The sequence below is a fragment of the Fringilla coelebs genome, assembly GCF_963513975.1.
Source record: "Fringilla coelebs genome assembly, chromosome: 16".
Taxonomy (NCBI): domain Eukaryota; kingdom Metazoa; phylum Chordata; class Aves; order Passeriformes; family Fringillidae; genus Fringilla; species Fringilla coelebs.
The window spans coordinates 6,987,926-7,008,954 of record NC_140042.1 but is presented as its reverse complement, the minus strand read 5'-3'; the positions used below and the strand labels follow the sequence as shown (position 1 = coordinate 7,008,954).

Genomic DNA, 21,029 nt, shown 5'->3' with positions numbered 1-21,029 from the left:
GCTGTTGCCAAGTGCTGTGTTTAGTTTGGGTTCTCAGGGGACCACTGCCAGCCTGGGCTTTGCACACTGGCCCTGATGAGACACGTGCACACAGGGCTCCTGGCATGGAACAAGAATGTGTGCTCAGAGTGGCACAGGAATGAGACACTTGCTCAGAAACTCAAACATTACCACACTTATGATTCAAGGATTTATTAAGTCATACATGCAAAACATATGCCAATTGCATTAGCAAAAGATCAATGTAAAAACTTCACAATTTTGCAACTTTTTAAATTTTGCTTTAGTGGTTGAAAGGGTGTAGGTCAACATCATATTCCTGCCACTTTGGAAGGTACAGAACATGAGCACTAATTACAGAACCTCACAGACCCAAGTTACCGTTACGCGATCGCTGCTGCACACGGAGTGACAGAAAGAACACTTGGCTGCATTAGTCATGTTACAGTGGGGGGACCTTGCAAATAGTGATGGTTGAAAGGTTTGTCAGTTACAGAGGTTTAAAATATAAAAATTACTAAAATGTGTAAAGCTGCTTCACATGATTTTTACACCTAGTTAATAGACTAAAAGCTCCTCAGAAAGCATAACTTACTGGGTCAGAAATAACAGGAAAATGAGGATATGCTTGAACATTCTACTCTAAAAAAAAAAAAAAGAAAAAAAAAAGCAAACTTCTACCAATCAGAAGGTTTTAAAATACAAGTTATATTGCTCAATAAGAAGAGATTCTACAAGAAAAGCATTTACTACATAAAAGTGGGAATGACTGATTCAGAATTGTACCTACCATGAATGCCCTACTTGAAATTCAAAGGAATTTACCCATGAACACCAACCTCTCTCCACTACTGCATCTCTGGGAAATGGTTGCTGAGCTACTCTGGCAGTGTAGTGTAAGTCAGCTGTACAGTGTCAAAATACTGTCTGGCACTATCTCCTGATCCAACCCAATATTCCATTTATTCATCACAATACAACGCTGTCAAAAGGACTAGATACACTTCAGTAAGAATAGTTAATTTTCCAATCACAGCAGCAAGAACTAGATTGCAACCAAGCCCTTACCAATGATAAAGCATTTACACTGTGACTCAGGCTGTCAGTCATTGCCAGAGACGGGTGCTGGATGCACCACGAGGCAACGGCTGTGCTGGGAAAACAGTTCAGAATAAAACACGTTAGAGCGCAATGTTCTGCTAATTCCCTGGTACTGTTACTTACTGTGAAAAACTAGAAAGAGATTTTGCATTTCCTACCAGAAATTAGAGTCATTTTCAAGAAGAATCTTTAAAAAACAGTTTAGTGCTTAGTGTTTGTAGCACAACAATGCGACTTAGTTCAGCAGATAGTTTGGCAACATTTAATTGAGCAAGAAGAGGATTTTAAAAATAAGGCTTTACATAGGTGTGTCTTTTCAGGAGTTTGCTCTTAGGAGGATGCAAGGTAAGGGTCATACTTTAAACAAATGAAACCATGAAATTGTCAATTGGTTGAAGAACTGATGGAAGAGAACTAATTTATAACAGAAAAAATTGGCATGTGAATGCTCCATTGTTTGAGCAAAGCACAGGGTCGATGGGCTGGGGGAGGGTGAGTTTACAGCAGCAGACATTTTCTCTTCCTCTTCTTTACAGGAGGGGGGCACAGCACTGCTCGGATGGCTTCATCAAACACTGTCTTGAGGCCTCGCTGCGTAAGTGCTGAGCATTCGAGATATTTCACTGCGCCTGGGGGAAGCAGAGACACAGTTACAGAGCAGCACCGCTCCCAGCTGGCTCCACAACAAAAGCCAGGCATTCCATTTAATTAAGGTACAAGGTCTCCCACAAACACAGCCTAGATCCAGCCAACAATAACCCCGCCGCTGCCGTACCGATCTCTTTTGCCATGGCAAGGCCCTGTGGGTAGGTGATGGGAGTCAGCTTCTTCTCCTTCAGCTTTTCAATGGTGTCCTTGTCATCCCGCAGGTCGAGTTTGGTGCCCACGAGGATGATGGGCGTGTTGGGACAGTGGTGCCGCACCTCAGGATACCACTGAAAAAGATAAATAAAAAGTGGGGTCTCTTGTGTGGGGGCAGAGTTCCCTGGAGGCCACGGAAAATCATGGCTGAAAGCTCCCAGTCCTTCACTTTGGGTCAGTCGGAGCAGAGGGAGCACCCAGATCCCATCAGGGCAGGATCAGAAAAGGGCACATCACTGTTAATGAAGCCAACAGCTATTCCCATATACTTTGAAAATGTAGCCCATTAAGGGCTGTATTTTCCTCACACACCAGAAATGCTCTGACCTGCTGTTGCCCATGGAGACACCTCCTTGTGCACCTGAGTTGTCTGAGGACATGAAATATTCCCAGTTACAGAGCATGGGCAAAAGGATGGCTGATGCAAGGTACAAGTGCTATCAACCTAATTTTTACATGCATTTGTTTTAAAACCTTTTCAAACTGTACTAAAAGGAAAGCTCCTGTTTGTGATTTCAGCACCTTGCTGGCTGAACACTTAAATTACTGTTATCAACACATCAAGGAACAATTCGTACTTAAGCGTGTCATGTGCCCTGAACTTCCATGACTCACAAGTCAGACAAATGGATTTCTGCTTTTCCAAACTGCATTTCATGGGGCCTGTGGGAAAAACAATTAAAAAAAAGCACCTAATATTTTCCAAGCTCTGCTGTAAAGTGAACAGTATGATGAACATTCCGAAATAAAACGGTACCAGCTCGTCCTTACCTTAGCACGGACATTTTCAAAGGAAGCTGGGCTCACGAGGGAAAAGCAGATTAAGAAGACATCCTACAAAACAAGGTGATAGAGTCAGCCCAACAGAGAAGCCACTGTAGAGTGTCAAGAACAGGCCAATATCAGCAGTATCTCCATGACACTGCCAGCTCTACCACACTTGCAAAAGGCAAGGTCAGCAATACAGTTGTACATGATAATGAGAGGCAGCTTTCCCAGTGGGAAATCCATTCCCAGGCAGCTACAAGCAGCCAGAGAGAAAGGGGGGAAAAATAACAAATAGATTGCAGTCAAATTTATAATCAGCTATTGCAGTAGCCAGCAACTAGGATACTAATAATGCCTTTCAAGGGTTTTTCCCCATAAATGTAATTTCTTCTTCATTGGCCTCATCAGCATAGGATGTTGCAAAGTGTTACCTATTAATACACAACTCTAAAGTAGTCTTAAATTGCAAAGGCCAATTTCAACGGTATGAAATTAAAACCAAAAAATTTACGCAAGAATTTCTACAATTATTGCTTCCAAATCAAAAGCAGCTTGTTGAACTTCTTATAGAACTTCACTCCTACTGAATGCCAGTAAAAAAAATCTAGAACTTCTCTATATTAGAATTGAAAAGGGCATTAAAAATCTCAAAGTTCCTCCCTTTCTAAATAATAAGAAAATAGGGAAAAAAAGGGTATTTTTAGGGATCTTGCACGTCTTGCTTTCCAACTGAAGGCAAAAGATTCTAAGTAAGAGCAGGTTAAAACCATTTCAGAGCACGTGTTGATAGTAACCACAGGATACAATTCAGGTTTCACAGATGACACCCTCCAGATCTGCTGGCATTCAGAATAACCCCAACATTCATTTCCTCCATCTGTGTTGATGTAAAGCTGTATGACCCAAAACTCAGTAGGTGTCTCCCAAACAAGCCCAACTCTCCCCAACCTACCTCTGCATCCGTACTTATTCCGGTACCAAACGTGCTACAGAATCAGGCATGGCAGAGTGTTAGTTGATTGTGCTGCATTTCAAGGCATTTTGTTAGGTCAGCAGCTGACATCTCACTGCTAAGCACTTGCAACCCAGTTGTTCATGCATCACCCAAACAAGTTTCCGTAGCAGCGTCCCAGAAGAAGAAAGAAACAACATCAAATAATGTGATACTATGGCCACTACTTCTGTTTTCCAATTCTGCTGATTTGTGGGGACTCAAGGGCTGCACTTGAGGAGATTCTCTCCTCCACTAGTTCCAGAGATCCAAAGATTTGGTGTAACCACAAGGAATTACTGGAACATCTCAGGTGTCTTGCACACTAGTAGGAAAAGCTATTTGTTTTCCAGAAAATATTTCATCTTAACAACTCACATAAATTTGATAACAGAGTTCTTAGATCTAGCAATTTGATAGTTCCAAGAGAAGTATTTGTTCAAAAAATAGGGGCCAATTTATCACTATCATAGGCAAGACAAGATGACAGAACTTGGAACTGAAGTTTATTTAAAGTTTTACATACGGCAATAGGTTGATCTGTCAGACTGGAAGATATATTCTTACCATTGGTTCCTCCAACCTAATAACAGTAGGAGATAAAGTTACTCCTCAAATGGATTTAAGGGAAAATGTTTTCAGTCAGCAATTTCTGCTCACAGATATTCTCAAGGAGGATTTTCTTCTTAAGAGAGACGCTGCCCTGTAATTCAGCAGAACCAGCTGCACCCAGAGCAGACACCAGCCTTCCCCAGAAACCAGTTCTGTGCTGTCAGGGGAAACCTGCAAGATCAAACCTCTCCCGAAAAGCACCCAACTAACAATTTCTCTTTGGTTTGGTCTCCTGAGGAAACAGACGTGACCACCTTTTCTGTTCCAACTTTTTCCTTCCCCAAATATTTGGAAATAGTAGTAGATTTCACATGCATTAAGGAGAAGATATTAAATTCCTCTCTATTTTAAGGAATAAAATAAAAATATGAATAAGGAGAAAAAGATACAAATTAATGCCAAGCCCTCACTGTGGAGTTACCAGCTGTTAACTGCTGGGTCACTGATCTCAGCACACACTGCCCAAGTAACCAACACCTGCTGCTTTCACCTTGCCCAAAACATCCTTCAGGTGCACAAACAGGGAAAGGAGAGCCATGAGAACATGCAAGGGCTGAGTTTTAAATAGCACATTGAAGGAAAAGAGAGGCTGAACACTGATCCTAAAAAAAGTCAGGTTTCGTCAGCACCACTGTTCTCTTCCGCAGTGCTTTTTCTTAGTTTTGTGGGGGTGATGAATCTTTGATACTGCACAAGTCTGAAATCTGAAGACTGCTTCACAAGAACTTGAAGACTTAGAGCCCCATTTCATTTTCTGCTGCAAAAAACCCATCCAAATAACTGAAAGTACTCCAAATATAACTGTACTGAACAGTTATACATCCTTGCACAGACAACACTTTTCCCCTAGGATGCTTAGACAAGGAATTATTTTGCAGTCTACCAGAAAGCCACAGTTACTTTGGCAGGCTGAAGACATGTATGTGCGTTCTGTCCCTTTGTCACAGACATTCTGCTCCTACTAAAGATCTTTCAAAATACCTACTTCTACTTTTTGGAAAATATTTTTATGATGTTAAGCAAAACTGAAGTTTTAAGTATCCTATAAATATCCAAGTATTAGAGAAAAACAGCTTTCCATTCTCTCTCCTTCTAAAATAGACAGATATTTCTGACATTTCAACTATAGTTGCCCACAACTGGCAAATTCATATTAATTTTGTGGATCATAACTGATGGGGAAGCCTAATGACTGTAAGTTAGTGAGCAGTGAATTAAGAAAAGATTACTGAAAATAGCACCAGAGCTCCTTAAATAAGATTCACATTATTCAAGAGCAGTTATGCTGTAGAGTGAAACAATTTTACATTTTACATTACTACCATTTAACATATATTTGACAGTCAACAGCAAGAGCAATCAGTGCCAAAAAAACCCTGCAAATTACCCCTTCTTTACTTATAGCATAGCTCCATCAGGTAAAAGCCACTGCTCTAAACAGATTACAAAACCACCTTTACAAAGATTAACTGTAGCTGAAGTCACACTGGAAAGAAGAAAGCAGATCACTTCAGTGTTTTCCTTGAACACAGAAAGATGCAGGATGGAGGCAGGACTTAACCAGTTTGACACAGGGAAGACAGAAGCACATTTGTATCGATGTCACAGCACAACTACAGCAAGCAATAAAATAACCACGGGCTCAAGTACATTGGAAAGCTGGGACACCACAGCCTCTGTCAATACCAATAATCTCTTCATTCAGTGCTGCCTCTTTCACATGTAGAACATCTTCACACAGACTAAACAATATCAAGTGCTTAGCAGTGACAGTGTCAGGTTGCAGCCAAACATCGCCTAAAACCAAAAACAAACCCTGCCTTTGGCAGGCATGCTAACCTTAAAATCAATGGACTGGCTGATGGGACTATTTACCGAGATTTTTTGAGCTAGTTTCAGGGTAGTTTTTTTTATTTTAAATCAAGCATTCTAGACAATTTTGAGGCTGCAACTACACAAAACCCAGCAAATACCAGTGCACACAAATACACAGGGCATGCAAATTTTAACTTTTTTACAACTGCACACACCCCAGAGATTTTAAATTACAGCTACCGCACAAGAAATGAAAATGGGTCACTGTTGCTAATAAATCCAACTCCAGGTGTGACAATGTTGGCTGTATGTTCAAAAAGAAAATTGCTGCATGTTAGACAAGGCTGTAGCTCTTGGTTTCACCCTGCAGCTCTTACTGTTTGCGGGTAGGAGAGTGGACGTAGTCTGTCATAGTCCTCTTGTCCAGCTGTGTCCCACAAACCCAGGTTGACCGGTTTTCCATCAACCATTACATTGGCAGAGTAGTTGTCAAAACTAAAAATAAAGAGAGAGTTAGCTGCATTAGCTTGCAGTAAAATAAGACACCCAAGGATTTTTCCCTCACAGAGAGAAAAAACTGGGAAAACCCGGGAAGGGGACATTTTCATTGCATCCGTCAGCTCCCCAGAGACAGTAAAGTTGTTCTTCAAATAACAAGCATGACACTGGGCAATGGAATAAAAAATTATACACAACAGACTTGGTCCAGTCTGAGCAGAAGTGATCTGTCATGGCTCTTCCAAAGGAATTGTTAATCCCAGTGAGTACAGGAAAGCAGGTGATGTACTTAGCAAGCACTTTCCAGTCTTAGTGGGACATTCAGCAAATTAATCTGTCTCATGGTGGGAGATTTAGAACAAAAGATATAGGAGCAACAACCAAGAAATCCTTAATGACAACAGGAGGTAAGAAAAAAGCTAATTAATCCTGCTAATCAAAACCCCCTCCAATGAAATATCAAAGCTCAAAACCAGGGGCCAGTAGAGGCATCATTTTTATCTCATCACTGCTGTGGGTGCAAAGGTTTTAAATTCACTGGGAACACAAGACACTGTAATGCAAAAACTCGACTTTAAGACCAAAAAAGAGGAAACAGCAGTAATTAAGGCAACAAGGCCTTGGACAGGTAACAAAAGTCATCTATAAACCTCATTAGAATGTATTTTGTTGTCTGAAAAAACTCATCAATACTTCAGAGAGCAGCATAGCCAGATGAAAATACAGACATCTGAAAAGGGCAAAGAATCTGTACATGTATAAAACACATCCAAGAGGCCCTGGAAAAGAGAACTGCACTAATACTGATACTGACAAATCCTTCTGTGAAAGAAAAAGGGAAGCACCAGAATAAATGAGTCTCCACAGTCTCGCCTGAGGAGCCAAAAAGCCGTGGCTGGCTTAGCACAGGATTGGCAGTAGCACAAAAAGTGGAAGGAACAAATAAACAAAAAATCACCAGCCATGTAAGACAACTATTTCTGACTATGATATAATGTTTTACAAGCTGTTCAGCCTTGGGACTGCTTATTATGAATGACATTAGAGACAGAAACACACTATTTTAGAAGAGAACAACATCTGGTAAAATGTTAGCAAATGTTAGTCCCTAATCAGCCAGGCCTAGAGGGCATAGAGAGCCAAAACTGAGGGACCATCAGCAAGCACTGGTGTGACTGTGCTACAGTAAAAGCTCAAAGTGCTCCTCACACACACCTGAGGGGTGCTTGCAGCCAAATCAAACAATTCAGTTAAGGAATCTGGAATGGCAGCAGGCACTGAGAAGCTGACAGGAATGAGTTCTTTGGATTTTACAAGTACTTACACCGTGGGTATATACTCTCCAGGAAATGCATTGGTTGTGTAACTGATGAGTAGGCATGTTTTACCTACAGCACTGCAAAGAAAGAAAGTTCACATGTAAAACACATTCATCTTGAATAACAAGAAATAATATTCCTGTAGGGGGAAGAAGACTAATTACATCCAAACGCCCAAGGACAAGTGAACATCTCCAGTCACTACTGTGCAGGAAAACAGCTGACAGACTGCAGCTTTAAAATTACTGGCAATGAAAAGACACCTAGTATAAACATCCATTTTGTGAAGTGATAAGTTAACAAATTTCATTAATTTTTATCCACAAAAAGCCCCCCAAACCCCACGTGTTAATTAGACCACTAATATCTCCTAGTCATCTGACTGAACACTCAGAAAGATGGCCTTCTTCCAGCTCTCTGAAATTAAAAAGAAACTGAGAAGTATTTCCAGATACCCTTACACAATTCCAAAACTCTTATCTTTTCCAGAAAATTGTATACTTGCATATAAGTGAAGTTAAAGAAAGCTTGAAAAGTATAATTTCTCAACACATCATTACTTCAGAGTATTTAAGGAAGGAATACAAATGATAACTCTCATATTATTTACTGCTATTACAAAGTGACTCCCCACATGTGGTCACCCACTACTCAAACATTTCATTAACTGATTTAAAGATAAATTACATTCCAGGATTGGAAAACTTGGAACAACAAACCTCTTCCTACTGATCTAATTCACAAGAGCCTTCAATGGGGGCTGGACAAGGCTCTGTTCCAGGATTCCTTCAAAACTCTGGCAGCCAGCTCTAACCTCTCTACCCTCCCCCCACATCTTATCTGGAGTCAAACATTTGATTAATGACAGCATCCAATTTTTTGTTACAGTTTCAATTAAGTGTTGGAAAACTTGAAACTGGGCCTTATTTCTCTTTTTAAAATCGTATCTGCAGAGTGTGACACTGCAGACTGGTTCCCTAGCAGGCTTCCCACTTGCAGTGCATAATCCTTTGACCCTGTGAGAGATTCCAGGGATGCTGCCAGACAGCCTCCCAGCCCAATCCCCCTTCCTGCTCCTGGGCAGGGAAAACTGCATTGTCTTGCAGATGTTTTATCACCACAGTGATTTGCTCAAAGCCAGTCAGCAGTAACTTTGAAACCTTGCTGCACCTACACGTAATCGTGTACTACTATGAGGTTTGACTCATGAGCCTCCTGAACTAAATCCTTCACCAGTGAATTTGAGCTTTGCCAAATCCGTAAGTCACGGTTCAATCTCTAACTAAAGTCTCTCCATTCAACTTTAAGCAGTTCCTCACAGCATTAGCCCAAGAAGGTATTTGACAGCAGCTTCTGACATCCCCTGAAATGCCTGAGCTACTGAAGAGACACTTCAGCGTGCAGAATTATTTGGGATTTTGTTCCACACATCCATTTTTAATTGTAATTTGCCTTATGCTTCTTAGCTAATACCTGCCATAACACCCTATCTGCTGCAACGCTGATCATTCCAGGCAGTTTTCCACCCTGGTTTTCTCACCTGCTTCTAAGACACCAGCTCCTCACACAGTCTGAGGGTTTTCTCCTTTCAGCACACACTCTCTTTACCAAGCTATAATGGCATCATGAAAGGAGGCATTTAATTCTGCTCTCATTAAATACAATCTCTGAACATTCCCTCGTTGTAAAAGGTCTGAGATATACTTGTGCTCAAAAGTACATGGATTTGCCCTTAAAAAAAAGCTGTGTGGGAAACAATCAAGGAGCAGTTCACCACGCAGATACCTGTTTAACAGCTGACGAAGAGGAGATCCCATCTTAGCTCCTGAACTAACTCCAACAAGCCAGAACGAGGAGTTGAGGAAAGTTATTCCTCCCCCATAAGAACAACTTGCTATTTTAGCTGCCTGCTGATGAGTTACATCAGTTGGGATGTGCTGCTGAGCTGCTCTCACAACACCACAAGGCCGGCTGTACTGGGCCAGCTCACAAAGGACAGGTGGGAAAACCTGAGCGGAGCAATAGCCAAATGCTCTGGGAAATCTCTCGAGGCACAGAGACAACACATTCTCACGCCTCTGGAACCTGTCTGGGCTGACACTTCAGCTTCCAGTAAGGTCATTACAGGCAATTTGAGCTTCCAACAAATTAATGTTGAACTCAACATTTTCAGCAGCAGATCGAGAACTATTCTGTGCATCCAGGCTCCTTTGCCTGCCTTGCGCTGAAACTCCCAAGTCTGCTCTGGCTAATCAGAACAGCACAGGAAGGTGGTGAGAGATTTCATTCCAAGTTCAGAAGTGCCTGTAGTGTGTTTCTGCAGCACCAATCAGCCAGTGCCATTTAAACAAGAAAAAACACGTTCAACAACCCCATTTCAGACGTACTCCATCCAGGTTTCCTGCCTTCCTTGCCTTCTGGCTCACTGCCACACGAATCAGATCATTATGGTCACCAGCCTTAAAAATAAACACTAATGCCTACCTTTATAAAGTACATCCTCTAAGTACTTTATCAACTTTTTTAGACGACTAATTTCTGTAATAAAGCACTCCCCTAAAGAGAATTCCAACTGTTTGGCAAAGTTTAAATCCTTATACATAAAGGCTGAGACTAAGAATCTAAAATAACACCAAGATTAGTCATAAGATTTCTAGCAACTACTTAATCACAGCTCTGTCCACCCACTATTACATAAATGAAACTAGCAACATTTGACTGTCATTAAAAACATGGCCTGCAGAAATCCAGCTTTAAATGCTTAACAAAACTACCTTAACAAAGGACAGCACTGAGTCCCTTTTTGATTCTGAGTAGCACCCAGGAATCAATGTATTACCACATATGTATAACCACATACAACCACATATGTATTAATTCCTAAGAACAAAACATATCTTCTATTTATTTATGCTAACAAGTTTTGTGAAATTTCCCCACTGTAGTGGAGTTCCTTGGAGCCATGTTTTACCTGCAAGCAGGTGGTAACCTCCATAAAAGACTTTGCTTGTGCCATTTCTTTCTTTCTCTGATGCACATGACCTACCCCTCTGACAGACATGATGCCCAGGTCTTTGCTCAGACACTAAAGAGTAGCTGAGATTTCTCCAGTACCACCCTGGGATCAAGAGTTCAGTACTGCTGCTATAGGAGGTTTAGCTACATACAGCTCTCAGATAAGCTCTATTACTCAATGTGCCACACCCTCTCCCAAATACGCTCTTCAGTACTTAGAAAACAACTACTTTTTAAAGTAGTTTTTTTCAGTAACACAAGTTACCAAATTTCAAGTCATTGCACTTTCTCCAGACGGCACGGGAGGGATATGAGGTGTTCAGTGTCTCACACAAACACTGCACTACACTCAGTAAGAACCCAATTACCTATTACATCCCTCCCCTTCTCCCCAGCCATCAAAGCAAATACACACACAAAAAAGCACAGCTTTAGCAGACAAAGGCCTCAGATCAAGCAGAATTCCAAACAAGAACTCCTAAATTACTGCTCTTACAGCATTTCCACAATTAAAAAATGCCTACAACAAAAGAGCATGAAGTGCAACAACTTCTGTGGCATCTAGTAATTGGCAATTTCTCCCAAACACAGAACTTCTCCTAACATTGCACAACATCACTGGAGGTTTTGTACCACTTGAACAGCTGCCTTTTTGGAGTGAAAACAAAAACTGCTAAAAATAACTTCCACCAATGCTTTTTCTCAAGTGTCAATCAACAGCAACTCCTGCAGTTACTCCAGCGGCTGCTCTTCATCTGTCCTGCACATTCCTCCTACTCTCTATCATGACAGCTCAAAGCAACAGTTGCCATTTATTTTCCCCCAAACAATCCCCACAGCAAAATAAAAAAAAAAACAAGGGGGAAATATGATAGCCCAAACTAGCACACATGCCACACTTTCCCAGTCAAGTTAGTTGTCCAAACATACACTAGTGAAAACTCTAAGAACAAAAAGCGACTTACATACGAGAAACAGCCTACTCATTAACAAATTAGAAAAATAACCACAGGTACTTCTAAAGCTTTGTTTATTTTGGTTCCTAGCAGATCTTTGTGGAGGGTAGGTAAAACAATACCCAAGTTTTATATTACATAAGCAAATCTTTAACCTGCATTGTTTTACAGGAACACTAAAACTCTGGCCTTATCTAAGCCAAACAAGACGTTTCCTAGAATACCTGCAATGCTGGAGATCTTGAAGTGGCAACAGCACAAAGACAGACAAAGAATTAAATGTATTTTAAAATCAGTGAAAGAGAATGATTCAAAGCTACCAAAAATGAGCAACAGTACCTGAAAAGAATCTTAAGATTTGTTTCTAACTAAAGAGGAAGAAAAATAAATTAAACTACTGTATTTGGTTCACACCTATGTACAAAAGTCAGGTAGGACTACACCACCTACATTTCCAAGACAGAGAACAACAGAAATGCTAGGAAAGAGGATTACAAAGCAAATGACCCAAATGAATTATTGAACATTATACAGCTGGTTTGTGCTGAGTTCTCACTTCTGGACGAGGAAGTAGACTGAACCTTATCCCCACCCAAATATGATGCATCACATTTATTTACAGCATTGTAAATACAGAATTCAGATGAATTTTTAAAAAACCAAACATATATACATATATATATATAGAGAGAGAGAGTAGAAAAGCAATTTTGTTGGGTTTAATTTCAATACAAGCAAAAGAGCAGTTGACAGTTATCCTATCTGGCATCAAAGAATTACACTACTATGACAATGATTTACTGAGATACCATTTTCATGTTCATATGGCTCCAAAACATAGGTAGTGATTCAAAACAAATTTGGCATACTATAAGGTTTATCTTTCAGCCATACTTTGCTGCCTTTTTAGGGATTCTACATCCTTAAAAACAAATCAACAAACCCCCCAAACACACACAAATAACATAAAAAATAAGGCACCATGTGAAACTACAGACCACTGTACTGAGTCCATTTAGCTACACTTCACTCCTCTGTAATCTACAGAAGTTTGCTGTGATACCAATTATGCTCACTCTACACTAGGATTTTTGTTTCTCCTAAAAGAAAAAAAAAAAAAAACAACAAACAACTCAAAGTACATAAGACAAGTCTTGTTTTCCAGCTGGACTGGGATGTTCCCCTGAGCTCTGACATGCAGGAAGAGAGAGAATCCCTCTGAGCTGAGCAGAATGGTATTGTGGAGAATAAATACCAAACACAAACTCTTCTCAATTCCAGCACTCCTCCCAGTGAAATCCAATTGCTAAACTTATGAGTTACTTCGAAAAAGCATCCCCAACTCGTTTCACATATAAGTAACACCATATTAAGATCCTGTAGGTGTAACTGCTCTTTACAGACAAGTATATCATTAACTATTTGTATTTCAAGGGCCTATCATTCTCCTTTAGACAGGAGCCTTACAAGACCAAATGTCTGCAGGCAAAATATCCGTTTCTGCACAAAAGCATTTATGATCTGCATAGAGTTGAGCCCATTTCACTCAGTTTTACTGCACAAGTCAGATGTCAAAAATCAAGATCTTAAACGATAATAAGTTTGTTACTTTCACCAAAAAGTACTTCAAATCAATATTAATTTTCTCATGTAATTAACCACAGTAATTATTTGAATACACTTGGACTACTTCGGTGATGAAAGAGCACCAGCAAGCAGTGGCAGTGCAGGGACGCGGCCCGGCCTGCCCGGACAGCCCAGCACACCCTGTTCATTCACGGCGGCAGCTTCTGCCCGCACCAAGGCGAAACACTCGGCCACCAGCACGGCCCCAGCGCCGGCCCCGCGGCGATGCGGGGCTCGGCCCCGAGACGCGCCCGGGTGCGGACCCCCGCACACCCCGCTCCCCGGCCCCGCCGTGCCCGCGCTTCCCTCCCCGCCCAGCAGCAGCAGGAAGCCGCGGCCGCCACCCACCCGCCCCCGGCCGCCCGCCCGCCACGGCCCGGCTCCGGCCCCAGCCAGCCCCGCTCCCTCAGGACGGCCGGGCCGGGCCGCGCCCCGCGCCGGGATCGCCCACAGCCCGCGGCGGGGCCCGGGCGCCGCTCCCGCCCCGCGGCCCGACACCCCCCAGGGCCGGCGGAGCGGCTCAGGGCCGGGCCCGGCCGAGGGTCCCTCGGACTTACCCGTCGCCCACCACCACACACTTGATGGCCTGCATCGGGGCTGCTGCTGAGCGGAGCAGGGAGCGGCGGCCGCCTCCGCCCTGAGCCTGGAGCAGGGACGAGGCAGCGGCACCACCCAAGGCGGGGAGGGAGAGGGCGGACTGCGGGCGCAGGAAGCGGCGCCGCGCTCACATCCGGCCGGGCCGGGCCGCGCCGGGGCCGCCTCGCGGGCGGTGCCTCGGCTGGGGCGGGAGCGGGCGGAGGGCCGGAGCCCCGCTCCTCTCCTGGGTCCGTAGCACAGCCCCGGCCCTTGATCCGCGCATGGTGTATTCAGGCGGAGCCGTTCTGAGCGAGATGTCAGCGCTGGCAACCCGGTCAGGGACAGCGGGCTAGGCATCGTCCCACAGCAGCCCCGTCGTGTGTAACGAGTCGCTCTCGAACACAGAGCTGCCTTTGACACCACCATGTAGCCCGTCTATCCCGCCGGGAACCCATAATGCAGCAATCGCATTCTCGGCATCTCTTGAAGCACGTTAATGTGTTTACCCCACAGACGTACTGAGCACGTGTAACTCAGGTCACCCCAAGGTTCCCTCTCTGCTCTGTGAGCAGGTGCCCACTTTCCCCAGGCAAGCGCCTGCCATGGGACCATCTCTCTCACCAGATTGTTTCCCTCCATCCATGGATCTTCACACCATCCTCCCTCCTCCTCCTCTCGTTATCCTGTGTGTGACGTTGTTAATTGTGCTGACAAGTTTTAGATCAGATCAGTGCATGTCCAGCCTTCTCAAGATGGGAGAACCCAGGGACTGTCAGGCCTCACAGAGCTTTGGGTTTCCTTTTTCCCTCAAGCAAACCAGTTATGTCCATGAAATAGTGAAGCAGAAGTCAAGCAGAGCAAGTCTGATGATCCCAAGAGTCTTAATTTCTACAATTAGTTCTTGCCATAGCTCTACTTGCCAGAGCATGTCCTGGTTGGGCTGATGCACAGAAGCACAGTTCCCTTTGTTTGCGTTGCCATCTGTTCCTGGTAGGAAGTGTGAGGAGAGGACCCATGCACACACTGCTCCTGCAAAGTGAGGATGAAGGAAACCACCATCAGGGGTGGTTTTCCAATGATTTGATCGCCTCATAATTTCAGAACATTTCTAAGTTATTTTGATACCACACAATGCAGTTTCATCAGTGGACAGAGCAATCCAAGACCGTTACTCCCTTTCATTTTTCTTTCATTGAGCAGAAATAATTTTCAGATATTTCCCATCAGAGAGGAAATCCTACCACTGTGAACCTAAAGGCTATTTTTGCAACACTTGTATGTCCATGTTCCCTCACACAGATGGAACCCGAAATGAGTTGTCATGTACGTTCGGTACCTTTAAAGCCGAGCCTGTGCCTGGCAGCCGCCCTGTGCCCAGCAGGAGGGAGCTGCGGAAGGGAGGTGCGGGCAGGGTCACCGCGCTCCTGCTGCTCCCGGCTGCTGCAGCAGCCTCCGGGGCCTCGGGGATCCTGCACAGGAACAGGGCAGCACCACCAGTGACTGATGTCAGACCCAGGACATGGGAACATTCCAGGGATACATAAAACTGCTTCTGATTTTCCACCACCTATCTCTTCCTTCACTGGTTCTTTTTTTATCCAGTGTATAACAGAGGGACGATTAGAGCTTTTTCTATGGAAAAGAGGTACAGCAGCATTTACAGTATAATTACAAAATAGCCCACAAAGACAAGGATGAAGGCTGTAATAGACAAAACACTTCAGCACTAATTGTTTTATGATCCTGTCATGAGAAAAGCATTATCTTTTTACATATGTTCTTCTCAGTACTCATCGACTCTATTGTTTTGGGATCAATTCTTTTGCACTGTCAAAAGTTACTTAAATTAAAACATAGGGCATGGTTTAAATAGGTTTTAAATTGACAATTTTATACTGAATTTGGTATATAATTGACAACATTAGAAAATACCTACAGAAATACTTACTGTTAGTCATTAAAAATAATATTACAGTTTGGGTAGATGATGATAATGGCAACATATTTAAACAATTTTCCTCCACATATTTGTAAATTGTATGCTCCTTAAAATACACAATATAATTATTCTATTGTGAAACATTACTGTATTTCAGCTATATTTTGTTTTATTCTTTCATCTTTATCGGTTCACCTAGTATTCAGTGTGTTTGTTTTTAAAGAGAAAAAGATAACTTACATCATGCTACAAATACTCAATATTTTGCAGGTACGGATTTTCCCCTGAGAGTGAGAAGAGAGAGCAACATGGAAACTTACAGGATGAAACATAGGGCAAAGGAGTGCAGTTAATAACAGACAACTCATTAGAATTCTCAGTTTGATACATGTGACTGCAGTGCTGAGTTGTATACACAATAGTTACAAATGCACCTCAAAGAGGAGCAGGATGGAAGAAAATAATGAATGGCAGTGACAATAACCCATTATAAATCTTTCCACACCTCTGATAAAATCATGAATCATACAGCTGAGCCTTAGATCAGTCTTAATATTATTCCATCATCTATCACCTTGTCTTCTCTCACCATTACAATTGTTGTTGAAAGCCTTTTTCTTAGACAAGAAGAAGAAATCATTATTTAAGATTGTTTGGGATACTGCCTGAATGTGTGTATTGTGTGTGTGCTGGCACTGCGGGAGGATTATTCTCCTTTGTGGATGGGGAGTGGCAGGGTAATCATGCTGATGCAATACCAGAAAGTTCTACTCACCATGACACAGACTATCAACATTACAGAGACAATAATTATTGGCACTTTTGTCGTATCTTTCATCCCCAACGATTACTGTGCTCTGTAACTGACAGCTCATGAACGAAGCCACAGAGAAGTAGAGAAGGGCCAGTGTACACTTTGTACAGGGAAACAAGCAGAACACCTGGCAGTGATTCATAGGTGTGCTCCCTTACTCACAGATGACACCTCCAGCTGACAGTGGTTCTGTTCACTTGTCTGCAGGACACAGCATGTGCAATTCTGAGGTCAAAAGTAACCTTCTGTTCTCAACAATAATGGAAAAACTAGTTTAGGGTGAAAGGCTGTAACTGGAATTCACAATCACTGGAAACTGGGGCTTGGACTGCAGTGCAAAAGCCAGTTTTATGTGGAGTCCTTTCTGGACTCTAGTTCCACCTGTAGTGTTATCCACCTTTCTGGCCTGTCACTCTCTGAGCCCCTCTGCCCTCTTGTTTTTAAAGCAGTACTTATTCCAGCTGTTTGGACAGTAGCTATCACTTAAAGCTTCTCACCTAACAGTTGCCTGAGATTCCAAAGTTTTTTGCTTAATGATGTATGAATTCTTTAGTTGATATCTCTTTGTCAAGGTAACGGACCACATATTTTTAATTGGGGAAAGTGATACTATTGCTGTGAAGAAAATTCAGAGTATCTTCACTGAACTTGGGGAAGTACCATGACAGAAAATTAATGTTAGAAAATATTCTAATCCACAAGTAATGGATAGATATTCCAGGCAAACAGTTTTGGCATGATTAGCTTCCTGAGTGTTGAAAAAACCCTGTACTTGCATGTGATATGTACACTGTTCAAATATAGCAGTCAGTCTGCTCTAGAGGAACCAAAGCCAGCAATAAAAAAGGAACCACAACTTTTAAATGTCAGCATTTGCTGCATCAGAAAGAACAGATTAAAGGAGCATAAAAATCAAATGTTAGTATGTAAATCTTTACATTATTAATAAAGCATTGTAAAATAAATGCATCCCATTCATGTGATTCTAGCATAGATGATTTCTCTGGTATATGAATAAAACAGAAACAAGTCCTGTATTTTCTTAAGGTAGCTTGTGATCAATCTCTCTTCTGTCAGGAATTTCAGTTACAAAAACCACATAAGGCTCTGCATTCACTGATGTCTACCCTCAGGTTTAGCAAGCAGTAACAGACAGTGCTTCAACTGTTGTGGAAGGCTGTGGGACTACACACAGTAATCCCTGTATATGGCTGGGAGCTTTTTGGAATAGAGGCATCATTATATATTTATAAACAAGGACCTGAGACTTCTCTCTGTCTCTTCAGGTTTTTATCGCTGTAACTCCCTCAGCAGAAATATGGGAATAAGCCTTTTATAAGCATCACATCATGCCCTGAGGTGAGGCATTGCTGAAACACACAGACATGTAAGCAGCAAGTGCCCTCAACTTCTATCTTGACATCAAGCATTTCACAGAAATAAGCCTTAAAATAGCAAGAAAAAGGATATAAAGGTTTGAGCATGTCATAAGCCCATTTGGTATTACTAGTTTTGCTGCCTTCCACTGTCCAGTCATTTTTCACATGAATAAAACCAAAAGCTACAACTGTGATGAGGCCTCTGATTGCCTTAGAAAGATTTAGTTTGTTTTGCTCTAGACTTGCAAACAAGCTTATGGACTTCAGCAGAGCTAGGACCTAAAAAAGGACCAAACCTTCTGTGGTTGGTTTGTCTGAGAACAGATGGAATGGGAAGAAGCCTACTTCCTCCTGTCATGCTGCACAGCTGTGACTCACATCCCAACTGAACAGCTTCTCTTGCAGTGGAAAGCAAGACAAAAACCAGTCAGCTTCAAATAGTGCATTAGATCAAAGGCAGAAATTCAAATCAGGGGTTCATCATATAGCATGGTCAACACTTGAAACAGAAATGCACATTTATTACAGAAAGAAGACAACTGTTAAAAAGTGATTATATATTCTGGAGTCTATTACTCACTGTGATGATTTGTGGAAGTTTTGAAGAACTTTTAAGAGTAATAGAGATAATAAATAAATACAAAATAGCTTATTTTAGCATAAATAGAATATACAGATTGTATGAAAACTGACAGTGGTTTTTTCCTCCAGTGGTTTTATACTGATAAGCTGCTAAGTTACAATTTTGGTGAAGAGGAAAACTTCTCAAAATAAGGTATTTGATTTATTCCCCACTTCCTAAATATAAAAATTACAAAATTGTTCTGTTTGTAAAACACTCCAGGCTTTTGTCACCAGGGACAAAAAACTCTCTGAGGCGTGCCTGGGAGTGTCCTGGCAGGTCACTGCTGGGAAGGAAGGCACTGTGGCAGCAGACAGGCCACCACAGCTGATGACAAGTTTCCTTTCACTCCTAGAAACCCCACTCACAAGAAGGGGTTTGTGGGAACTCTCTGGCTTTTTTTTGGTTTTTTTTTTTTTGGTTTTTTGTTTGTTTGTTTGGTTTTTGTCTTTTACTGAACTTTCATTCTATTAAATCTAAAATATTTGATTTTTCCCCTCTTCCAAGTGCCTGTTTGAACTCAGGCTTTTGCAATCAGTTAATACAATTTTTGCTTACACAGCAGTGGATATAAAAGGCAGCAGAAAGAAAGAACTGTAAGCATAAATAACCCTAAACTCTGTCTCATTTGCACACTCACTGTTCACAGTTTATCTGTGTTGTTTTTAGTTCTTGGAGAGAGGCCTTGAGACCTGATCTCAAGGACAAGAATTGTTCTGTGTCATGCTGCAGAGCCAAGAAAAGGAATTTTTTCATAAACCTATGAGGAACTACTAAATGTTACGCATATACATTGAGAAAGTTTAAGGGGCGTTTTGAAAATCTAACAACTCAGTAATGTTGACTCACAACATTTTTTCTTTGAATAGAGGAGTATCTGAATACCTGAGAAGAAATTTTAGGTAAAATGAAATAGAACACAAACAGTTTAGAGAAGATAAAGATGTTCTCTGATGCAACAGAAAAACACAAGTCAGGGTTGAGAAGCAGAAGTGAGATGATGGCATTAAAGTGATGGAAAATGATCTCTGCAGGCATCAGCTGCAAATTGCATGCCAATAGTTTTGGACTTCCGCATAATAAAGTAATCAGTGTTTTAGCTAAATTGAAAATGATTTTACCACCATGACCGAGCTGAAATCAAAAAAGGAAGTGTGGGATGCCTTTGAGGTTTAGTTTCCCTATCAAAATAATTAGCTAATTTCCAAATCTTCATGTGACAAAATCTGGTAAATCTCTTCAATTGGTATTCAATTGCATTATCTGCTAATTTCTTTGTTGGAAAACTAGAGTGTTTTATCGATCTCACTATTTAATGAAATAATTAGATCCAAATAAATACTGATGCTAACTTGTTATTATGACCTAATTTAGTAATTATATTGCCTATTTTAATGCAGAAAGTAATTTACTGTTAATCAAGATTTTAAAATCGATACTGTGTCACATCTGTTGCAATGTGCAACATGAACCAGAACTAATGAGAATTGCAGGCATCTACTGGTAAATATAAAGTTAATCTGCTTCCTGAATTAACCTTTGTGTGTCCTACATGGTTTTCCAATTAGAAATGGAAAGCTGCTAAATGTCCTTCTCTGGAATTATTCTTTCTCTATACATCAGCTTGATTCTGTGTCAATAAAATAGTGTTTTATAAGAAGTTTAGGTCAATGTATTGATTTTTCTGTTTCATTTCAGTTATTGAAAGCTGACTGAATGGAAACTCTAAAGAACAGTTCTAGGGCAAAAAAAAATGGGGCCAAAAATTATATTGGTCAACTGTTCATCTGTTGGGACATTTTTGCCTACTTGAAAAATGTCATGATGGTAATTTATCTCAAAAACCTTCCTAGGAAACGTTTGCAAAATGGTTTTAAAATCTTGTGTGTAACCCAGACCTGAACAGCATATTTTTAATTCATTATGTAACTCAAACATTGGCTTGAAAGGCAAAGCAAGCATTTTCTTGTGACAGTAGCTGGCTCACTGAATTCATCACATGGCTGTGTAAACAACAAAATAACAAAAAAAAAATGCACCCAAACCCAGAGACCGTCACTGACATTTCGCACTGACAGAGAGTGGGTTTAGATGTTAGGAGAAAATTCCCCCATGTGAGGGAGGTGAGGCCTGGCAC

The 21,029-nt window shown here is 41.6% G+C and overlaps 1 protein-coding gene across 1 annotated transcript; it reads right to left on the bottom strand.

The window, feature by feature from the left end:
* Positions 1–1,348: 1,348 nt before the first annotated feature.
* Positions 1,349–14,274, bottom strand: RAC1 (Rac family small GTPase 1). Its single transcript, XM_084216230.1, has 6 exons — positions 14,120–14,274; positions 7,971–8,042; positions 6,526–6,643; positions 2,734–2,796; positions 1,877–2,036; positions 1,349–1,730 (listed from the first exon to the last, which is right to left on the bottom strand). Exons 1-6 carry the CDS (start codon positions 14,152–14,154, stop codon positions 1,600–1,602), a joined length of 579 nt encoding a protein of 192 aa, XP_084072356.1. The 5' UTR covers positions 14,155–14,274; the 3' UTR covers positions 1,349–1,599.
* Positions 14,275–21,029: the final 6,755 nt, after the last annotated feature.

Excerpts from the sequence above, each read along its gene's own strand:
- RAC1 (XM_084216230.1), bottom strand. The coding sequence starts at position 14,154 with ATGCAGGCCATCAAGTGTGTGGTGGTGGGCGACGG. Across the intron at positions 6,644-7,970 it reads GGAGAGTATATACCCACGGT|TTTTGACAACTACTCTGCCA; the intron begins GTAAGTACTTGT and ends CTTTATTTTTAG. Across the intron at positions 2,037-2,733 it reads TTGAAAATGTCCGTGCTAAG|TGGTATCCTGAGGTGCGGCA; the intron begins GTAAGGACGAGC and ends TATCTTTTTCAG.